At 43.6% G+C, this 22,885-nt stretch overlaps 1 protein-coding gene across 1 annotated transcript in view; it reads right to left on the minus strand.

The window, feature by feature from the left end:
* Positions 1-407: 407 nt before the first annotated feature.
* LOC133423535 (NACHT, LRR and PYD domains-containing protein 12-like) overlaps positions 408-22,885 on the minus strand; it is a 34,036-nt gene continuing 11,558 nt past the window's right edge. The window contains exons 5-12 of the mRNA XM_061713744.1: positions 13,799-15,644; positions 10,666-10,839; positions 10,366-10,536; positions 9,535-9,708; positions 6,920-7,093; positions 6,670-6,843; positions 4,715-4,880; positions 408-650 (exon numbers count right to left, since the gene is read on the minus strand). Of these exons, the coding sequence (XP_061569728.1) occupies positions 645-650; positions 4,715-4,880; positions 6,670-6,843; positions 6,920-7,093; positions 9,535-9,708; positions 10,366-10,536; positions 10,666-10,839; positions 13,799-15,644 (2,885 nt within the window). The 3' untranslated portion in view covers positions 408-644. The remainder of the gene's footprint in view (positions 651-4,714; positions 4,881-6,669; positions 6,844-6,919; positions 7,094-9,534; positions 9,709-10,365; positions 10,537-10,665; positions 10,840-13,798; positions 15,645-22,885) is intronic.

A 22,885-nucleotide genomic window follows, 5' to 3' on the forward strand; every position in this document is an offset into this window, starting at 1 on the left:
TACGGCCTCAGGCTGGAGCAGTTGAAGCTCTGAGCTTTGGCAGAAGATAATAACAGTCATGGTGCATTTGGAGTTTGGGACTTTTCATAGTTTATTTATTTACTTTTATTTATTTATTTAATTTTAGTTGTTACATTTCTAGAAAAGAAAAAAGTCAAGTCACACATGAGAGAAACTATTCAGTTTGTGGCAAAATATTTGTACTTGTATGAAACTGAAGATGCATAATGCAAACCTGACATTTACTTTTAGTTCAGTTTGTGGAAAATGGTTGGCCTGGCTTTCTCTTTAAAACTTAAACAGTTATAAAGCATTACAAACTGGAACAATAGGGCAAACGCACAGCATTGTTTTGTATTTTGTGTCTTTCAAATAAAAGACAATTTTTTCTAGTCATATGTTCCTCATTCAAGGTTGTTAAAAAAATACTGCTATAATATCGTATCGTATCGTTATCGTGACCTCAATATCGTGTATCGTAACGTATCGTGAGATTAGTGTATCGTTACATCCCTAGTCAGAACATACGTGAAAAACCAGGCTAACTTCCCACAAGTAAATGCGTAAAAATAAATGATAACGAAAGTGGCTGATCCATCCAGATGGCGCAGCAGCATCTCTTTCTCTGAAGCGTCCCGGTTCATTTACACCTGTATGAAGGGTAAAAAACAAAAACAAGCTCTTATTTTATTCCTTTGACCATGCCTGAAATAGTTCAGTTTAGTTTAGTTTATTGTTTTGCACAGTTTTAAAAATATACAGGAAATATCAAATATAAATACTATAGTTGCAGGAAGAGGCAAAAAACCCAATGGGCTTATTTGAAGCCTCCACCGAAGTTATTAAAATTTAATGTGTTATAAAGAACACAAGATTAACATACAAAAACAAAAATTATAACTACACAAAAGTGATGGCAAACTAATAATGCAATATATAAAGAATAAGGAATAAAGACAAAAAAATAAGTGTGTGTGTGTGCATGGGATATTGTTTTTACAACTTATATTATTTATATTGACTCCTGAGCAAATAAGACGGTACATGTCACTATGAGTGAAACACAAAAAAACAAACAAAAAGAACATGCATACATGTACAACATTACATTGGGAAAACAGTTACAAAACAGCAGTCAAGTTCCTTCAAACGTCTTTTGTAACATTTCAAAGAGGAAGAGCTCTTTGCCAAGTGGGAAAAATCATTCCACAATTTAGTCCCTAAATCTCACTGAAAATTGACGTCTGCAAGTGAGAAATTTAGGAGGATGAAGATCTGAGGATTGTCCAGTTGAATAAGAATGAATCTGTGAATTAAATTTAAAGTAAGTCTTGAACTGTCCAGGAATATTCCCTTCACTTGAATTTAGCTTATAAATAAAAACGCTGGATGGTTGGATGATGATGGCGCCGTGAGGAGGGCGACGTGTTGGGAGCTCCGCAATTGTTTGTAGTGACAACTGATATTTAAAAATATCTAGTTGATCATAGGACCTTAGGAAACTGATGTCTAGTAACATCAGTTTAACACAGTTTAGGGGACTTTTGACAGCTACAATGACGATAATCACCTACAGCAGAAACATGCTATTAAACATCAGAAGGAAGAGCCACACTCATCGCGGGACACACTCGGATCGCATCGCCCTATTCCCCGAACTTCAGCGGAGGAAAAGAGGCAGGAGAGCCGGCGTCCTGGTTCGAATGAGGCGGCGTGCACACCGTGCTCCTCTTCCTAGTATGCTGCTGGCTAACGTGCAGTCTTTGGAAAATAAACTGCATGAACTACGCGCGCGGATATATTTCCAGCCTGACATAAAAAACTGTAACATAATTTGTCTTACGGAGACCTGGCTGTCAGCTGCAGTACCGGAGCATGCCATCGATGTCCTGGGCTTCTCCGTCCACCGAGCGGATCGAGACACGGTTCTCTCCGGGAAGAAGACGGGAGGAGGTGTCTGTCTTTTGGTCAACCGGGCCTGGTGTGACCAGAGGAACATCGCGACCGTAGGAAAAGTCTGCACACGCGATCTGGAGAACATCATGCTGCAGTGTCGTCCTGTTTGGCTCCCAAGGGGAATTTACTTCGGTCACCGTCGCCGCTGTTTACATCCCGCCAGACGCCAACACAAACACAGCGCTTGAGGAACTGCACGGCGCGATCAGCAGGCAGGAGATACATCAGCCAGATACAGCGATGGTCGTGGCTGGAGATTTTAATAAGGCTAATCTAAAAAAGATTATGCCCAAACTCCAGCAGCATATCCACTTCGCAACCCGAGGCGTAAACACGCTGGATCACTGCTACTCTGCCTTCCGCAATGGTTACAGAGCCCTCCCCCGACCGGCTTTTGGCAAATCCGACCACTGCTCCATTCTGCTCCTCCCCGCCTATAGGCAGAGACTGAAACGGGAAGCCCCTGTCTATAGGACGGTACATCGCTGGTCAGACCAATCAGAAGGCATCCTTCAGGATTGTTTTGATCACACGGACTGGGATGCGTTCAAGGCTGCAGGGAATCTGAACGACTACACTGACACTGTCACCAGCTACATCAGAAAGTGCACAGAGGATGTGGTACCCACAAGGAAAATAAAAATCATGCCCAACCAGAAACAATGGCTGAATGCTGAAGTACGGACAGCTCTCCATACTAGGCTCATAGCTCACCGGTCTGGTTCTCAGGAGGAGTATAAAAAGGCAAATTATTCACTCAGGGCAACCATCAAACTGGCCAAGAGGGAATACAGTCAAAAACTGGAGTCCAAGCTCGTTACCAACAACCCGAGGCACCTATGGTGTGGACTCCAGGCTATAAGTGACTACAAGGGGAAAACAAACCAAACCCCACAAATAACATCTACCCTCCCAGATGAACTTAACTCATTTTATGCCAGGTTTGAGCCCTCTGTCAGCACAACTTCCCCCACCCACACCGTCACCTCTGCGGGAGAACAGACCCCCCCTCAACCCCCCTTGGACTGTCCCGTAACCATCAGCGAGGCCGACGTCCGCCGCTCCTTCAGCAGGATTAATCCACGTAAGGCAGCAGGTCCGGACGGCATCCCGGGACGTGTCCTAAAAGCCTGTGCCCACCAGCTGGCGGGGGTATTCACGGGAATATTCAACCTGTCTCTCTCCCTCAGAACTGTTCCCACCTGCCTCAAGTACAGCACCATCATTCCCATCCCCAAACAGCAGAAAGTAACTAGTCTCAATTACTGGCGCCCCATAGCCCTCACACCAATAGCCAGTAAGTGCTTTGAGCAACTGGTCAAGTCACAAATAACCCCCATGCTTCCCCCCACCCTGGACCCCTTGCAGTTCGCCTACCGTGCCAACAGGAGTACGGAGGACGCTATTTCTCACGTCCTCCACACTACCCTCTCCCACCTGGAAGGGAAGAACGCCTATGTAAGACTGCTATTTGTGGATTACAGTTCAGCGTTCAACACAATCGTTACATCTAGGCTAGTCAGTAAGCTCCAGGACCTGGGTCTGCACACAGCTCTGTGTGACTGGATCCTGGACTTTCTGACGGGCCGCCCCCAGGTGGTGAGAGTGGGCGACTGCACCTCCTCCCCACTGACTATTGGCACAGGAGCACCACAGGGCTGCGTTCTCAGCCCACTCCTGTACTCCCTCTACACCCACGACTGCATGGCCTCACACCCCTCCAACACCATCGTGAAATTTGCAGATGACACGGTGGTGGTGGGGCGGATCACCGGTGATGACGAGGCAGCTTACAGGGAGGAAGTCACCAGCCTGGAGCGGTGGTGTGAGGAGAACCACCTCCAAATGAACGTCTCCAAGACCAAGGAGGTCATTGTGGATTACAGGCGGGGGAGGGACCCACAACCTCCTGTCACCATTAATGGTGCTGTGGTGGAGAGGGTGGAAACCTTTAAATACCTGGGAGTACACATCCACGAAAAACTGAAATGGGAGACACACACAACCGTGGTGGTCGCGAAAGCGCAACAGCGCCTGTATGGACTCAGGCGTCTCAAACAGTTCGGCCTGACCAATAAGACCATCCTGAACTTTTATCGGGGGACGGTGGAGAGCCTGCTGACCAGCAGCTTCACCAGCTGGTACGGGAGCTGCACCGACAGAGATCATAGAGCTCTCAGGAGGGTGGTGCGCTCAGCCGAGCGCATCACTGGCTGTCAGTTGCCTACACTGGAGGAACTGTACACACAGCGCTGCCTCAGCAAATCCCTGAGGATTATAAAGGACCCCACACACCCCCAAAACACATTTTTTAAGTTGCTGCCCTCAGGGAAACGATACCAGTCAATCAAGGCCAATACCAGCAGACTGAAGAACAGTTTTATTCCACAGTCGGTCAGATTGCTGAACAAACTCAAATGAACACTATGATTTGACGGCCTTGTACGCTGATTTTAGTTCTTTTAAACGTTTTTTTTTCTTTTAGACTAGCATTTTATTATTATTGTTTTAACTATGTATTGTGGAGCACGACCCAGCATAAGTTTTTCACAATGCATGTACTTGTACATTCTGTGTGACAAATAAACACCTTGAACCTTGAACCTTGAACGCATATCTGAAAAATATTGATATCATAAATAGTAAGAATCTGGAGTTTGTGAAATAAAGGAGTATAAAAGAGCATGAAATAAAGATGTGTTTGAAGAGATCCATAAAGCCGGCTTCAACCCCCCCCACCCACCCCCCCCAAACTGACCTGAATCTCCACCAGATCCTCCACCAGATCTGACAGGTGCGTAGCTCCTGAATCCAGCTGCAGCTTGTTCAGATTCAGGTCCAGATGTTTCAGACGGCACGGTTTGGACTTCAGAGCAGAAACCAGGGAAGCCCAGCCTTCTGCTGTGATCCCACAGTCCTTCAACCTGCAGGGGAGGACGTCATCAGCACGTTTCCCAGAGCGCATCCCACCAGACCGTCATTAAACCTCTACTCAAACAATCCTGGTCATACCAAGTTTTGGATTTAAAAACAAGGGAAATTTTCCACCACCCGCTGTCCCACCAGCCCAGGGCTCGGCAACCCGCGGCTCTAGAGCTGCATGCGGCTCTTTAGCGCTGCCCTAGTGGCTCCCTGGAGCTTTTTAAAAGATGATTGACCTTTTTTTTTCTTTTTTTTCTTCTTTTTTTGCTTTTCTTTCTCTTTTTTTCTCTTTTTTCCCCCTTTTCTCTTTTTTCTTCCTTTTTCCTTTCCTTTTTAATCTCAACATTTCGACTTTTTTCTCGACATTTTGACTTTTTTCTCAAGATTGTACTTCAACATTAATCTCGACATTTCGACTTTTTTCTCGACATTTCGACTTTTTTCTCGAAGTGCATAATGAAAAAAAAAAATCTTCCCCCAGTTATAACTAATATAGAAACATGCAGCATGTGTTGCCTTCATTCTAAGGCTGATACAAGACTTTTCATTTTTTGCGGTTCATATTTGTTTTTTTGTGTTTTTGGTCCAATATGGCTCTTTCAACATTTTGGGTTGCCGACCGCTGCACCAGCCCAACCGAGGACCAGTATCTTACATTTTAAGACAGATTTACGGGAAATTTTAAATAACTACCTGTCAACGACTTACAAATAAAAGAAAATAAACACAATCTCAGGGGAATATGTAATTTCAAAAAACAGCATGTACGAACAAACATCAAAACCCATAGTGTATCAGTGATGGGAGTTAATCTGTGGAACAACTGCAAAGATGAAATGAAATCATGCAAATGTCCAAGTAAGTTACACAAATTTAAAGTAAGTTAAACAAATCTTTAAAATCAATACTATTAATGGATACAAAATGGAAATGGACACATGAACTGACAGCCAATGACCAAAGTGCCTTGCTCAGCTGAACCACCTTTTCTTTCTCTTTTATTCTTTCTTTATGCTTCATGCTTTATGCTTTATGCTTCTTTTGGAGTTCTGTGAAATGAAGAAATTGTAAAAACTTTGTAAAAAAAAAAAAAAAAAATTGCTTTGTTTTGCTCATGTTTTTTTTGTTAGTTTTTTTTTTGGTATATACATTTTATGTATTCTGATCATTTTTTATTTTTTTGTTTGAATAAAAAAAAAAAACTACAATTATGTGCTCATAGCCTGATAGTTCTACCTTTGTTGACACTGAAATGTTGTGGACATTCTCATGTAATTCCTATAATAGATCCTCAATGAAAACACAAAGGGGAATTAAAGCACACTTATTTAATTTAAATATTTTCAGTTCATATACACATTGATTGTCTTCAAGTGAAACATTTACATTTTCTTTTAATTTGTCATTTTCACACATGTGGCATCGGTCCTTCCCCCGTGAGACACTAGAAACGCAGTTACTCATCTTTCAGAACGGGTAACTGAGCCCCATCCTGCTCCTCTTTAAATGCACAGCCATGAACCTACTGTATTATATAATTTAGTCTTAGTAATGTCAATGAACATCTAACATCTTATGTATATTTATAATTGCTCTTTAACTAAACAAAAATATTTTTTATCCGAAAACTCGATTAATCGATGGAATTTTCAGTAGAATACTCGATTACTAAAATATTCGAGAGCTGCAGCCCTATTTAGCTATCTTAAGAAATTACACCTTTAATGCCACCAGCCAGATAGAAATGAACAGATGAAAGGACTGTGCACAAATGGGGAAGAAGATCCTTACTTCAGAGTTTCCAGTCGACAGTTTGGGCTCTGGAGTCCAGCAGAGAGATGTTTGGTTCCTGAATCCAACAACTTGTTGTGACTCAGCTCCAGTTCTTTCAGTCTGGAGATACCGAGGCTCAGAGTTGATGTGAGAGAAGCACAGCTTTTGTCTGTGAGGAGACAGCACTTCAACCTACCAAGAGGACCATGTTTTATCACTGTTATCACATCACTTTCAGAACCCAACAAAAGCAAAACATTTCTTGTACCTCAGGGTTTCCAGCTTGCAGTTTGGACTCTTCAGTCCTGGTGTTAGCAGCTCCACTCCAGAGTCCTGCAGCTGGTTGTAGCTCAGGTCCAGCTCTCTCAGAGTGGAGCTCCTGCACTTCAGAGCTGAGGACAGTGGTGAACAGCAGCTCCCTGACAACTCGCACTGGTTCAGTCTATGGACAATATTCAGTCACAATCAAACTTAAACAGTTAAATTAAACCACTTAAACTGTGGTCTGTTTCTGTCAGCTGTTCAGATCATCCATTTCAATTCAATTCAATTTTATTCATATAGCGTCTATTACAAAAGAAGTTGTCTCTAGGTGCTTTCCAGAGACCCAGAGCATTACCATCCATCCATCCATCCATCCATCCATCCATCCATCCATCCATCCATCCATCCATCCATCCATCCATCCATCCATGCATCATCCATCCATCCATGCATCATCCATCCATCAATCCATCCATCCATCCATCCATGCATCATCCATCCATCCCTCCATCCATCCATCCATCCATCCATGCATCATCCATCCATCCATCCATCCATCTGTCCATCCATCCATTTATCCATCCATCCATGCATCCGTCCATCCATGCATCTGTCATTCATCAATCCATCCATCCATCTGTCATCCATCCATCCGTCGATCCATCCATCCATCCATGCATCTGTCCATCCATCTGTCCATCCATTAGGGGTGTCACGGTACACACAAGTCACGGTTCGGTACATACCTCGGTACAGGGGTCACGGTTCGGTACGGGTTCGGTACGGGTTCGGTACAACGGGAAAAAAAATACAAAAAGTCCCAAATGTATAAGTCGAGTTTTTTCTTCCTTTATTTTGATCATAGCATTTGAAAGTTAAAGTTTGTTCAATTGGCTACAAAACTAAAAAGCATCTCTTATTAAAGTGTAAAATAAATAGAATAAAACATTTAACTTATGCATAAGTGTTTTTAATTTTACCACGGACTGGTTTATGTGAGCGGGATGGGACATTGTAACGAGGCTCCAGCACTTTTAATAAATACTTGAACCCGGACTCCTCTACTGCTGCATATGGGCAGAGCCGTCTGGGGGCGGAGCATTCTCCATGGGCCTTATGATAGTCATTTTAACGTTCAACAACACCTCATCCTACCCATCAAACTACATTTATTCTCACTTTTAGTGAGCCAAGCCTATAGGCCTATGCTGCAGAAAGCAGAGTAAAGTCACACACACACACACACACACACACACACACACACACACACACACACACACACACACACACACACACACTGAAAACTCAGGTAGTCACGGACTGACTCAGTTCATTCTTTGATACAATTTAAATACAAAAAAAACATAACTGGTCTAAATTACACAATCTATTTAGATAGATATAGACACAGCGGTCTATAACATCATTTCTGAGCTCTATAACAGAGAATAGACTCGGCGGTCTCGTTCACAACAACACAAGCTCATTAAAATAGGCAGCTGGTCAAGAAACTGATAAATAAATTATTTATGAAGGTTACACTCACTCACCAACGGTAGTTGACTCTTCCATAACCCAAAATAATCCACGTAACGTGGAAAACGGGGTAACATTCAAAACTTTGTACAAATTTAGTCCTCTTTTAAACTTTAGCGCTAATCTCCTTCACTGTGACTGTTAAGGCTGATTTATGGTACCGCGTTACACCAACGCAGCGCCTACGGCGAAGGTTGCGCGTCACCGCATAACCTCGCCGTAGACTGCGCCGTACCCTACGGCGTATGCTCTGCGTCGATTTAACGCAGAACCATAAATCAGGATTTACACCCAATCCGCGCTGGCACACGGCCCTGATGCGTTCAGGACAGTTGTAAATTAAGAATTAGAACATTTTATCGTTATCATAGCCTACAATTTATGATGATATATGAATTGCACATATATTTATTGATATGCACAGACTAGCACACATTTAGGTCTGTAATGGAACGTGACTGTTGATATTTATATGGGGGAAAAAAAACGATGATTGATTTTTTTTTTTTTTTAACTCAGTCAGACGTATTCGCCGTATGACTGCGTGAACCGAACCGTGACCCCCGTACCGTGACGGCACGGGACGAATACAAATACCGTTACACCCCTACCATCCATGCATCTGTCATCCATCCATCCATCCATCCGTCCATCCATGCATCTATCATCCATCCATCCATGCATCTGTCTGTCCATCCATCCATCCATCTGTCCAGCCATGCATGCATCTATCCATCCATCCATCCATCCATCATCCATCCATGCATCTGTCATCCATCCATCCATCCGTCCGTCCATCCGCCCATCCGTCCATGCATCCGCCCATCCATCCATCCATCCATCCATCCATCCATCCATCCATCCATAGATGCATCCATCCATCGTCGATCTGTCTATCCATGCACCCCTCCATCCATTTGTCCATCCATCCATCCAACAAATGACTACTTGTCTTGTCTTATTCCAGCGAGTGTGGAAGGAAAACAGCCGTTTTTTTAACTCTGATACATTCACAGAACCATTACTAATGTACAGTGTCTCTACTAAATAAACCCATAAATAAACAACTAAAACATGTCTGACCTCAGAGTGTCCAGTCTGCACTCTGGACTCTCCAGAAAACCACACAGATGTTTCACTCCTGCATCCTGCAGGTCATTGTTACTCAGGTCCAGATGTTTCAGATGGGTGGGGTTGGACTTCAGAGCTGAGACCAGAGAAGAGCAGCTGTTCTCTGACAACCCGCTGGAACTCAGACTGAAGAGAGAACGGCAGAAATGTATTTCAAAGTCGAACAAACAAGATCATAGGTTCATTCATACTGGACTGAGCACCAGTGCTGGTGTTTGGTTTCAGAATGCATATGTATGTATGTATGTGTATGTGTGTGTAAATGTATATGTATATAATAATTAAAATAATAAAAGTTAACATCAAACAAACAGAGCAAACAGAGGCCGTATGAAATTGCTTTTATTCTTTCCATTTTCAGTCTTTTTCGGTATTTCATTTTTGAGAATTTGGTTTTTAGCATTTTATGCGAATGTAACCCCAAGATGGTATGTAAATCAAAGAAATATAGACAATTTATGCAATTATAACTGAAAAGTTTAAGGTTTTCATACCTTTTAAACATATTTAAAGGCAAAAACATGGCACTAGTTATGCCCGTGTCCAACAAAACATTCCTTTTTTGGGCATAAACAAAAAAATACCAAATGTAATGATGAAAAAAAAAATATCGATCTTTAGACATACAAATCGATTTTTAGGAATTAATATGAGAATCGATTAAGAATCGGAAAATCGATTTTTCAACACAGGCCTATCCAGGATCCATTTCCGTTTAAATCCCCCTTTAAACAGCAAACCAACAAAGACAACAAGGAGAAGGTGAGTTAAAGCAAGTCTGACCCGAGAGTGTCCAGTCTACACGATGGGCTCTCCAGTCCAGCAGACAACTGTGCCACTCCCGAGTCCTGCAGGGGGTTTCTGCTCAGGTCCAGAGCTGTCAGGGTCGACGTGGACTTCAGAGCCGAGACCAGAGCAGCACAACTGACTTCTGACAGTCCACAGTTACCCAGCCTGTCGGTTAGAGGATGACAAAGACATCGGACGTTCTCAAGTTAAAAAGGGAACTTCGCCACACGACACAAACGTACCACAAAAACATCAAAACTTTCCAGATGTTGCATAAGAACAAAGGGAACTGACCAAAGTCGCTCCACTCGGCAATGTGGACTTTGCAGGCCAGCGGTCAGCTGCTGGACTCCTGAGTCCTGCAGTTTGCTTCCTGCCAGGTCCAGATCCGTTAGGTGGGAGGGGCTGGACTTCAGAGCAGAGACCAGGATTTCATAGTGGATTGCTGAGAGCCAACATTCAGGGAGCCTTGGAGAACAGAATGAATGCAAGTCAGCGACTGATATTTTGGCAATAAAACAGACTCGTCTTTTTATACCAGGAGGGACAAAGGCAAAGACATGTGCAACCACACAACTGTGTCCTTCACAGGTGGCTGGTTGATGAATGTGAACAGGGTGGCTTTTGGAATGACATCAGATAAGGGTTTGGTTGCTTTTTCTATTCTGTCCCTTACAAACTCTATGAACATGGTTTTATCAATGTTTGGTGCTTCCCTGAGGCAGTTCTAGATCTCATGGTCCTTGACCTCACCGGTATATAAAGTGATGAGCTCTGTACCCATTTCTTTGAAGGGATTGACAACTTTGTCATCCTTGACAAGATCACATAGAGCGTTCAGATGATTGAGGAACTTCTTTTGTTCAGCATCTGCAGACTCTGGGTGCTCCAGACTTTCCTTGTTCCTTGAGGCAGAGAAACAGGCCCCCTCAAACTCATCAATGGCCTGTAGGACTTCAGGTTTTGAGAGCTTGATGATCTCCTTCTCCTCTTGCTGACCATAGAGGCCTTTGATCCACTATCCTCCTTTAGAAACTTGAAGCTTCTGGCTTTGATCAAGTGCCATTAATGTGAACTTCTTTTCACCACGTTGTACGACAAACTTGCCCTCCATGAAAGCCTCATGGACTGATGGGCGGGTATCTGGTAGAGGTGCCATGTCTTTCAAGAAAACTGGCATCCAGCGGGCATAGTTTGTATGTCCAAAGGCAAATAACCACGGGCACAGATCCTCACAAGCTTTCAGGGTTAGTAGCCAATTGCCCACTCTCTGACCCCGGATGAGGCGGCAGTTGATCATCAGGTAGTCTCTCACTGTCAGCCAGTAAGAAATTGTTGGAGCATTACTCATAAGTTGATTCTCCCACATCTCCATGGTTTCATGAGGCCCATAGCCCTCTTGGCAGTATTATTCATATGCCTGTACTTTGAGTACACAGAGCCAGGCAAGAGTAAGCTGGTATGCATACCGTGTACGTTTGACATGCTTGCCACTTAGAAGACATGCTGCAACACCAGTGTTGAAAATCTTTGCGAGGGCAAACATCCGGTGCCAGCCAGACCCAGCCAACAGCTTACCCCCACACTCTTGGGACATCCTCTCGATGTGAAGGAAGCCCAGGAGGCACACCATATTTGATTCACCAACCTCATTAGGGAACTTCCACTGACATTTTTTCTGTAGGGCATACAGAGGACAGTCAGCCACTATGACTGGAATCTGGCCAGGATTCACAAACTCTGTTGCCTTCATGACCACAAGCATTGCATGTTTCTGCATGGCCATGGATGAGGCATTGTCATAAAAGACTGGGAAAACTCCAACTGTGACTGTTGGCCTGACATCTTCATGGCGTTGGCCATGTGAGAAAACCCAGAGTGGGTCACTGGTGTGTCTTGAAATGTTCCATCTTTTTCTATCAGGACCTTGTGGACTCCACCGGGAAAGGGTGGCGTGCCTTCTCCGGGTGGGTGGAGAAGTCCTGCCTCAGGTGGAGGAGTTCAAGTATCTCGGAGTCTTGTTCACGAGTGAGGGAACGATGGAGCGTGAAATTGACAGACGGATCGGTGCAGCGCCCGCACTTATGCGGTCAATGCACCGGACCGTCGTGGTGAAGAAGGAGCTGAGTCGAAAGGCAAAGCTCTCGATCAATCCCTCCCGGTCAATCTACGCACCTACCCTCACCTATGGTCATGAACTTTGGGTAGTGACCGAAAGGACAAGATCACGGATACAAGTGGCCGAGATGAGTTTCCTCCACAGGGTGAGGAGTCAGCTGAGGTGGCTTGGGCATCTGTACCAGATTCTCCTGGACGCCTCCCTAGGGAGGTGTTCCAGGCATGTCCCTCCTCCCTAGGGAGGTGTTCCAGGCATGTCCCACCGGGAGGAGACCCCAGGGAAGACCAAGGACACGCTGGAGAGACTATGTCTCTCTGCTGGCCTGGGAACGTCTCGGACTCCCCTGGAAGAGCTGGAGGAAGAGCTGGAGGAAGTGTCTGGGGTGAAGGAAGTCTGGGCATCTCTGTTGAGACTGCTGCCCCCGCGACCCGGTTCCGGATAAGCGGAAGAAGATGGATGGATGGATGGATAGATGGATGGATGGATGGATGGATGGATGGATGGATGGATGGATGGATGGATGGATGCATGGATGGATGGATGGATGGACCTTGTGGACATGGTCTAGCCACAACCACAATCGTCAATATTATCAACTCCACCAGTAGTGCAGACTCCTCGCTTAAGGCTTTTTTTTTTGTGCAAAAAATGACCTGGAAAATTAAATTTGACCTTGAAATAGGAAATTTATCTCAGAATTAAATTCCTAGCACCAAAAAGGGAGAGAAAGTGACAATATACAACAATCTAGGACTAAGAGAAGCTGAGATATGACCTTTGGTCTTTTCAGCGGGAGCCATTTCTAATTTTCTGAAAACTGGCCACTAGGGGGCCATCCCAATTTGTTTGCAGTGGTTTTTGCAAACCTTATGTATATACCTAACACCTTGCCAAATATCAAAAACTTGTCACCAAGTGCACAATCTTTATGATTTTTGACATATTCCCTCCCAGCTATAATCATGCTTGTATAGCATTATCCTCAGTCATATGATAAAAATAATAATAAGAAGAATATAATCAATAATAATAATAACAATAATAATAATAATAATAATATTTAATATAATAATAATAAGTGGCACCGGTCAGCACAGAGGCACCCTCCTCCCCTTTGGCCCTGCAGAAGTTCTCCAAAATTATTGATATACTTGTGTCCTTGTTACCGGAACATGAGACAGCCTTCAAAGCCCCAGAAGACTCAAACCATAGTCCTGTTGATGAAAAACTATCTTTTAAATCTTTTGATTTTGACATGAGCTTATAACTGCTTCCAGTACTAAAGAGGACTTGAGACTCTGGACTCACCGAGCCTTTCTGCAGTTCCTCACAGCTGGCATCAGTCTCAGTCGACCCATAGAGGATGTCTTGTACTTGTCCAGGTCCAACTCATCCAGAACCTCCTCTGACATCTGCAGCATGTAGGCCAGAGCTGAACACTGAATCTCAGAGAGCTTCTCCTCGGATCTGTTCTCTGACTTCAGGAACTCTTGGATCTGCTGATGAACTGAGAGGTCGTTCATCTCCATCAGACACTGGAAGATGTTGATGCTTCTGTCAGGAGAGATTAATCTATCTCTATATATCGTCTCCCTCAGGTTGTTGGTGATTGTCTGGATCATTTCTGGACTGTTCTCCGTCTGGTTCAGCAGGTCTCCTAACAGTCTCTGGTTGGACTCCACAGAGAGACCATGAAGGAAGCGGACAAACAGGTCCAGGTGGCCATTTTTACTCTCCAGGGATTTTTTGGTGACTAAGTGCAAAAGTACAGGTAGTGATGGGAAGTGGTAAATCTCATCATCCCAGTCACTGTCATCTTCTTCATCATTATCATCATTCTCCTCCTTAAGGAAGTTCCCCAGCACATCTGTGTTTCTGGTGGACCAACAGTGGAGCACGTAGACTGCAGCCAGGAACTCCTGGATGCTCAGATGAACAAAGCAGTAGACGGGTTTCTGGAAGACCTCACACTCTCTCCTGAAGATCTGGGTACAAACTCCTGAGTACACCGAGGCCTCTGAGACATCAAGACCACACTGCTCCAGGTCTTCTTGGTAGAACATGATGTTTCCTTTCTCCAGATGTTCAAACGCCAGCCTCCCCAGCTTCAGGAGAAGGTCCCTGTCAGCCTCCATCAGCTCCTGTGGATTCGTCTCGTGTCCCTCCTGGTACTTGTTCTTCTTCTTCTTGGTCTGGACCAGCAGGAAGTGGGAGAACATGTCAGTCAGGGTCTTGGGCAGCTCTCCTCTCTGCTCTGTGGTCAACATGTGGTCTAAAACTGTAGCAGTGATCCAGCAGAAGACTGGGAGATTACACATGATGTGGAGGGTTCTGGATGTCTTCATGTGGGAGACGATGCTGCTGGACCGCTCTTCATCCCTGAACCTCCTCCTGAAGTATTCCTCCTTCTGGCCGTCGGTGAAGCCTCGTACTTCTGTCACCCTGTCCACGTGTTTCTGAGGGATCTGATTGGCTGCTGCAGGTCTGGAAGTGATCCAGATGAGAGCTGAGGGAAGCAGGTTCCCCTGGATGAGGTTGGTCAGCAGCACGTTGACCGATGAGCTCTGTGTGACGTCAGACACCACCGGACCGTTGTTGAAGTCCAGGGAACGTCTGCTTTCATCCAGGCCGTCAAAGATGAACAACGGTTTCCCGGCAGCCAGCTGCTCTGCTGTTAGCTTCTGGAACGATGGATGGAAAACCTGGATCAGCCTGAGAAGACTGAGCTGCTCATCTCTGATCAGGTGCAGCTCCCTGAACGAGAGCAGAATCACCACGGTGACGTCTTGGTTCTCCGGGCCCTCGGCCCAGTCCAGAGAGAACTTCTGAACCGAGAAGGTTTTCCCAGCGCCAGCGACACCGTTGGTCAGAACCACTCTGATGGCTCCACGTTGGTCAGGTAAGGCTTTAAAGATGTCCTGGCACCGGATTGGAGCGTCATGGAGGCTCTTCATCCTGGAAGCTGTCTCCAGCTGCATCACCTCATGTTGGGTATCAACCTCTTCACTCAGTCCCTCTGTGATGAAGAGCTCCGTGTAGATCCTGTTGAGGGGGGTTCTACTTCCTCCTTCATCAATTCCTTCGGTCACATGTTCACATCTGCTCCTCAGACTGGTCTTGTGTTCATCTAGGACCTCCTGCAGAGCAGCATCTGCTGAAAGACAAGAACAACTCTGAAACTATTGAAGAACATGGGTCTTTCCATTTTTCAGAAATGAGTCTATCAGCAGACACATGGATCTTCTGATGGATTTTCAGAAGGAAATCTGTGGGTGGTATGAACCAGAGGTGGGAGGAAGTCATTGTTTTGCAAGTCACAAGTAAGTCTCAAGTCTTTGCCCTCAAGTCCCGAGTCAAGTCCCAAGTCAAGACTGACAAGTCACAAGTCGAGTCGCCAGTCAAGACTGACAAGTCACAAGTCGAGTCGCCAGTCAAGACTGACAAGTCACAAGTCGAGTCGCAAGTCCTACACTTTGAGTTTCGAGTCCTTTCAAGTCATTTTAACAACAGAGTAATAATATATTAAATTTACACAGATCATGTATGCTTTTAAAATCTATATTTATTTATCAAAACAAATGATAAAAACAAGTGCCATTGAACTTTACAAGAAAACTAGTGTCGACTAGTGCTGGGCGGTATACCGGTTCATACCGAATACCGGTGTTTATTTTTCTCATGATATGAATTTTTCATATACCGTAATACCGGTGAGTAGCGCACACAACGTTGGGAGCGCCGCGCAGCGCGGCGGAACGTAGCGCTGCTGGACACTGTTTGTGGGGACTGTTTAGCGAGTGAGCAGTGAGCAGAGCCGGCAGGGAAAAGTCAACAGTGCTGCGTGTCCGCGTGTAACTTAAATCTACCATGGCCCCAGCGTTAGGGCTCGGCCAAGTGAGGCTTTATAAATATATGGGCTTTATAAATTTATTAAATATATGAGCGCGGAGTTGGCGAGGAGCTGCGCGCGGCGCCGAGCACGAGCCGGGCGCACAGTGAGTCGCGCTGTGAAGCCTGATTTATGGTTCCGCGTTAAATCGACGCGGAGCTTTCGCCGCTGGGATTTTTTGAGTTATTTATGAAGAAGTTCTGAGTTCCCTCTGAGCAGTACTCGGGTTGAGGGGGGATGAGGGGTGATGTGATGGCACCCTCCCCCCTGAAATAAAAACGGTCCAAATCATCCCCCCCTGAAATAAAAACGGTCCAAATCATCCCCCCTGTATAACTGCCATCCCCCCTTTCCATCCCTTATGTCATTTCATCAATGAATGTGGTTTTACTGCTATTTCAACATTTAGAGTCATCACCAGAAAAATAACACCAGAAAAATAACTTATTTGACCATTTTCACCTTGAAATTTCACTTGAAATAAGTAGGAAAATCTGCCAGTGGGACAAGATTTATCTTCTTATTACAAGCAAAAAAATCTTGTTCCACTGGCAGATTTTTCTACTTATTTCAAGTGAAAATCTACTTGAAAACAGACTGATTTATTGCTTGTGTAGTTGAAAAAATACATGAGAACAGGACCTTGAAAAAAATAATCGCATTGTAAACGGCATCATTTTATGAGGCCATGCAAATCTGTATTTATACTACTGTGGACATTAATGTTTTTCTACAATATTCCGTCCTCATTACAGTAAAATAGGCCATTCTAAGTCAATTTACTGCAGCAATTCCTTTCCAAATCATTAGAAAATGTGGTTAACACCCAGTTGTGGATGAAAAAAAAAATACCGTGATATACCGTGAAACCGATATAATTTTGAAAAATACCGTGATATAAATTTTTGGTCATACCGCCCAGCACTAGTGTCGACATTGCACTATTAACCAGTATAATTTAACATTGAACTCATATTCTGCAAGAATATTCTACCTTTTAGACTAATTTCTTCACAGAATAAACAAATTTGATAAAGTGCAAATGAAATTAGTAGTAAAAGTACAAAAGTGCTGACATTATATTTCCATAGCATATTCCACTATAACTAGCACCACAGCAGTTTCTGACCAATCTTGTATTTATCTCATATTGTCTGTGTGTGTGTGTGTGTGTGTGTGTGTGTGTGTGTGTGTGTGTGTGTGTGTGTGTGTGTGTGTGTGTGTGTGTGTACGCATGTGTGTGTGTGTGTGTGTGTGTGTGTACGCATGTGTTTGACGGAGAGGGAAAAATATAAATACATGAACATAACAATGAACAGGGTTGAACATTTTCTGTTATTTCAGGGCCCTATGCTGCATTGCACTTGCAAAAGACCAAATTGGATAAAAGTCTGTCAGTCATTTGTGCACGATGGGGCCGTAGGATGATGCCACCATGGCTGAAAACTCGCTCCACTGGAGCACTGGAGGCAGGCACCGCCAAGACTCTGATGGCCACTTGGAACAGTGAAGGAAGAGTCTTCATGTTCATTGATCAAAACAAAAGAGCATTCTGTCCTTCTGCTATGTCAAGGTAGTGACTTAGCTGTAGAGCTGGAGTGGTCCCCACATCCTTCTTCTGTCTCTTATGGTATGCTGCAAACAGCTCTTCTCCTTGTCCAAGCTCTTCTGCCTGTTCTTCATCAATAAGAGGCACAAGTGTCCCTGCTGCATCCTGCAGGATCAGTTCTGGCAAAACAGAAAAATAGTAGAAACAAACAATCCCTTATTAGCATTAGTATGGGGGATGAAGTATGTTAGACTGAAAAAAATATTGTTGCAATCAATTAGATCAGACTGTGAGGGGAAAAAAAGTTACATCAAACTCAATAAAATTTACCTTTAACTCGATGTGCCACCTCTGCCTTGACATCACGACTGACGAGCACATGGGGCTCCACCCACAACAGAGCAAAAGCTGGATCCAAGACAGCTGCTTTGAGGTAGACTGGGTCTGAAAAGGGGGCAGTGACCCCATCTTGTGTCCTGGCCATTTTCACATTGATGAAGATTCCAAGAAATCTTTTGTTCAGGGATGCCTGGAGACTTCTGACCAGGCCGCTCAGGAAACGGACTTGAGGCTTCATCTTCTCAAGGTGGTGATTGAGGGACAAGATAGATGGAACAACAGCACTGATTGTGACTACTTTCTCCCCCTGTGTCATATCTGTTGCTTCTCCAAACGGCTTCAAGATGTCCACCAACTCCTTCAACAGATTCCACTCCCGTGCTGTGAATGACAACTCCTTGTGCCCAGCCTTTTCCAGAACAGCACAGAGTTTTGTATGATCACACTAGAGAACTGCCTTCACTTGCCTTAGTGTTGAGTTCCATCTTGTGTTCACAGCAGCAGGAATGCCTTTCTGTTGCCCAAATTCAGCATCAAACACATCTTTGAACGTCGTGCTTGTGTGCAGCAGTGAACTGAGTTTGGATAACTTTGAAAGAGAAGGAGATGCCACTTTCGTTTCTTTCAAGCCGTCTCCCACCACCAGCTGGAGAGTGTGCGCAAAACACTGCAAGCGCTGTTTCTTTGCCATGGCAGCATCTACTGTTAGCTGGTCTTCCAGGGTTAAGTCATGCCAGAGCTCTGGGTCATCTAGATCATCCCCGTCATCATCATCATCTTCTTGTTCGGCTGGGAAGCACACAGTGAAGGCTTTACGCATGTTAGCAGCGTTGTCACTAATAATGTAGTCCACTTTATCTTTAATGTTGTACTCATCGCATATAACATCAAATTGGTCACAGATTCTTTCAGCTGTGTGTGAGCCTTTGAAGCGGTTACAGGCCAAGAGATTGGACTTTAGCTGTATTGTCTCCACCTCTTTCTCTATCCAATGCACAGTGATACCAAGGAACCCCCTCATCTTTCGGTCAGACCAACTGTCCACAGTGACTGAAACATGGTGAGTGTTGCTCAGTTGAGTTTTTAATTTTGAACGTCTCTCTTCAGCGAGGTTCTCTGTTTTTGATGTCAATGTTCTGCGACACACTGGGCTGTACTTACGATCAAGTACTGTCAGAAAGTGGCGAAAGCTCTTGTTTTCCACGATAGACAGGGGCAAGTTGCAATCAATAATCAAGTCAGACAATATTGCATTGGTGATAGCTTTCTGTTGTGGATGACTCATGCTGTAATGTCCAACAGAAGTATCCAGGAATTGTGAGATTGAAGGCTGTTGTGGTTCATTTGGGATGCTTTTGTTCATCTGGTATTCGTCAAATCTGCAAGATACCAGCATATTAAACAGATGTCAGAAAATTGCTTATAGCCACACATGAAATACTTGAAAACTACCCTTCATTACTCACATTATTAATATATCAATCTTAACCAGTACTCGAGTTGTAAAATAAAATCAGGGGGGATGGTGGATTTTATCATATGGGGACAGATAATTTGTGCTGATTACAAATAATATAATATATTACAAATAATAGCAGTGACCTAACCACCTGCAGAAATACTGCAGGAATGACATAGCAGCAGTTAAATGCAGCCTTCTGTAAGATTTAAATATCCACTGGGCTTACATCAAATACATCAAAACACAACAATAAAAAACACTTTTCTGAACTTATCAATATGACTCTGTCCTTCACAGGATAAGTAAAATGGATCACTGCAAAAACTCAAAATCTTAAGAAGAATATTTGTCTTATTTCTAGTTAAAATGTCTGATTTTAGTAAAAGAAAATTCATTACATTTAAAACAAGACTCATCACTGGAAAAAACACAATTTTCACCTGTTTCAAGTAGATTTTCACTTGAAATAAGTAGAAAAATCTGCCAGGGGAACTATTTTTTTTGCTTGTAATGAGAAGATAAATCTTGTCCCACTGGCAGATTTTCCTACTTATTTCAAATGAAAATGTACTTGAAACAGTGAAAATTGTCAAGTAAGTTATTTTTCTGGTTTTATTTTTCTGGTGATGACTCTAAATGTTGAAATAGCAGTAAAACCACATTCGTTGATGAATTGACATAAGGGATGGAAAGGGGGGATGGCAGTTTTACAGGGGGGGATGATTTGGACTGTTTTTATTTCAGGGGGGGATGCCATCCCCCCTCATCCCCCCTCAACTCGAGTACTGATCTTAACATTGTCTTACTATTAATTTAATTGTGTACAGTGTTAAGACATTTATGAATGTTTATTGATTTTTTTAAAGCAAAAATAATGACTACCACTGCTTAGCCAGCCGTGTAGTAATAGGCCTACTGGATGCACTGACTATCAGACTGAAGCTGAAAACACTCCATCTGGATTGCATACACTGTAAATCCATGCAGTAACGTGAACGTTGCGTTACCTTCGAAGCTGAGGCTTTGCAGCGCTGGTTAAAGCCGCAACGCAACGCAACAGATTACCGTGTTTGTAATGTAACGTTACCAGTACAGCATCATTAACTACAACTAGCAAAGTTACTTTACTTAGCAGATAAAGTAACGTTAGCTGAGCATGAGCTCGCCAGCTCCACTTACCGTTCTTTGTGCAGCTTCAGATGTCGAACGAAGTTGGAAGTTGTTGCCTCTCCGTCTGTTATCTTCGACCCGCATGTTTTGCACACTGCAATTCGTTTTTTGTTCACTACCTCGTATTTTTTGTACCCAAACGAAATTACCTTCGGTATCATTTTTAAAAACTGGCGCTTTGGTTTCAATTTCTTCTTCATTGGTTGTCCTGCAATTTGATTGGCTGCTGTCGCAACGTGGCTCTAATCTGATTGGATGCCGCGCCAGCTCGCACACACACGAACGCACACACGAACGCACACACACAGAGAGAGAGAGAGAGAGAGAGAGAGAGAGAGAGAGAGAGAGAGCGCGTTCGTTATTAACATACTTTTTAATCTTTGTGTTTTGGTGAAAGTAGCAAGTCTTCTCGAGTCAAAGGGCCCAAGTCCAAGTGAAGTCACGAGTCATTGTTGTTAAAGTCCAAGTCGAGTTGCAAGTCTTTTAACATTTTGAGTCTGACTCGAGTCCAAGTCACATGACTCGAGTCCACACCTCTGGTATGAACACTCGGGCGTGTGATAGAGGTGACTGTGAGATACCCCATAGACCAAGGGTCGCAGCCCGCGGCTCTAGAGCCGCATGCGGCTCTTTAGCGCCGCCCTAGTGGCTCCCTGGAGCTTTTTCCTTTTTTTCTTCCTTTTTTTTTCTTCTTTTTTAATTTTTTTTCTTTTTTCCTTTTTTCCTCTTTTTTCCTTTTTTCTGTTTTTCTTCCTTTCTTCTTTCCTTTTTAATCTGGACATTTTGATTTTTTTTTCACGAAATTTTGACTATTTCCTCGACATATCGACTTTTTTCTCGACATTTCGACTTTTATCTCAAAATTTTGACTTTTTTCTCAACATTTCAACTTTTTTCACGAAATTTTTCCTTTAAGGGAAATCTCAAGGAATGGCTTAAAACTAGGGCTGTTAGTTTAGCCCGATAATTAGATTAATTCATTAGATTGCTTATTAACGCGTTATGAAAATTAACGCAATTAATTATGAGTGGCAAAATGCCCGAGCATTTGAAATTTGGCCCATTGAGTCAGGGGGCGACTCAGGGGAGCGACGCGAGCAAATCTTTGCTGGGGCCTTTGAACGGCAAGTTTATGTATAAAAAGAAAGAAGACGGGACTATCAACAAGAACGCAGTGATTTGTACATTTTGTAAAAAAGAATTTTCCTATCAGCGGAGCTGCTCCAGCCTGAATTATCATTTAAACGCTAAACATGTCCGGACAAGTTCCACTGTAAACGTTACAGCTACTAGTGCTTGAATCGCTGTATTGAATCAGCTTTAGTTTTAATTTTGAATTGAGAGTCTGCTTAAAGGAGCATGAGGCTCCTTTTAAGAAATTAGACTCTCTAGCGCCACCCTTCACCACGACGGCCGTTGGGGGTACTGCAGCCAAAAGCGAAGCCGGCACGGGAGAACGGGGAGAACGTGCATGCAGCGTCATGTGACGTCACATCCACAGGACAGCGGGGGAAATTCGGCGGCCAAATTGCAGCACATTTTGCAGCACACAGCCTGTTCAAGGCAACGGAGAGATACACTAGAGGGCTCATTGTTTTTGGTTTGGAACGCTTCATCTGACATTATTACTAGAAAACTTCAAACGTATACTAATTTTTTTCATAAATCCTGCCTCAAGCTCCTTTAAGTGCCTATTTGAGACTCAGCCGTATTTTATTTCTGAATTTTATTTATTTAACTGTATTTGTATTGCATTTTTGAATAATCCACCTGGCCTAATTGGATTGCTGATGTGCTTGAGCTTTTTCTTTTGAATTTCATTTATGAAACACACTTCACCAATAAAAATGTGGATTTCAAATCTTCTCTTCTTAGTGTATTCAATTGATTAGTCATGCACTGCAATTTTGCAATGTTCTAGAATTCAAATACTTTATTTGGGGACCTTTAGCAGATATGAGATTAAAATGTGATTAATTAGATTCA

The sequence above is a fragment of the Cololabis saira genome, chromosome 22, assembly GCF_033807715.1.
Source record: "Cololabis saira isolate AMF1-May2022 chromosome 22, fColSai1.1, whole genome shotgun sequence".
NCBI lineage: Eukaryota > Metazoa > Chordata > Actinopteri > Beloniformes > Belonidae > Cololabis > Cololabis saira.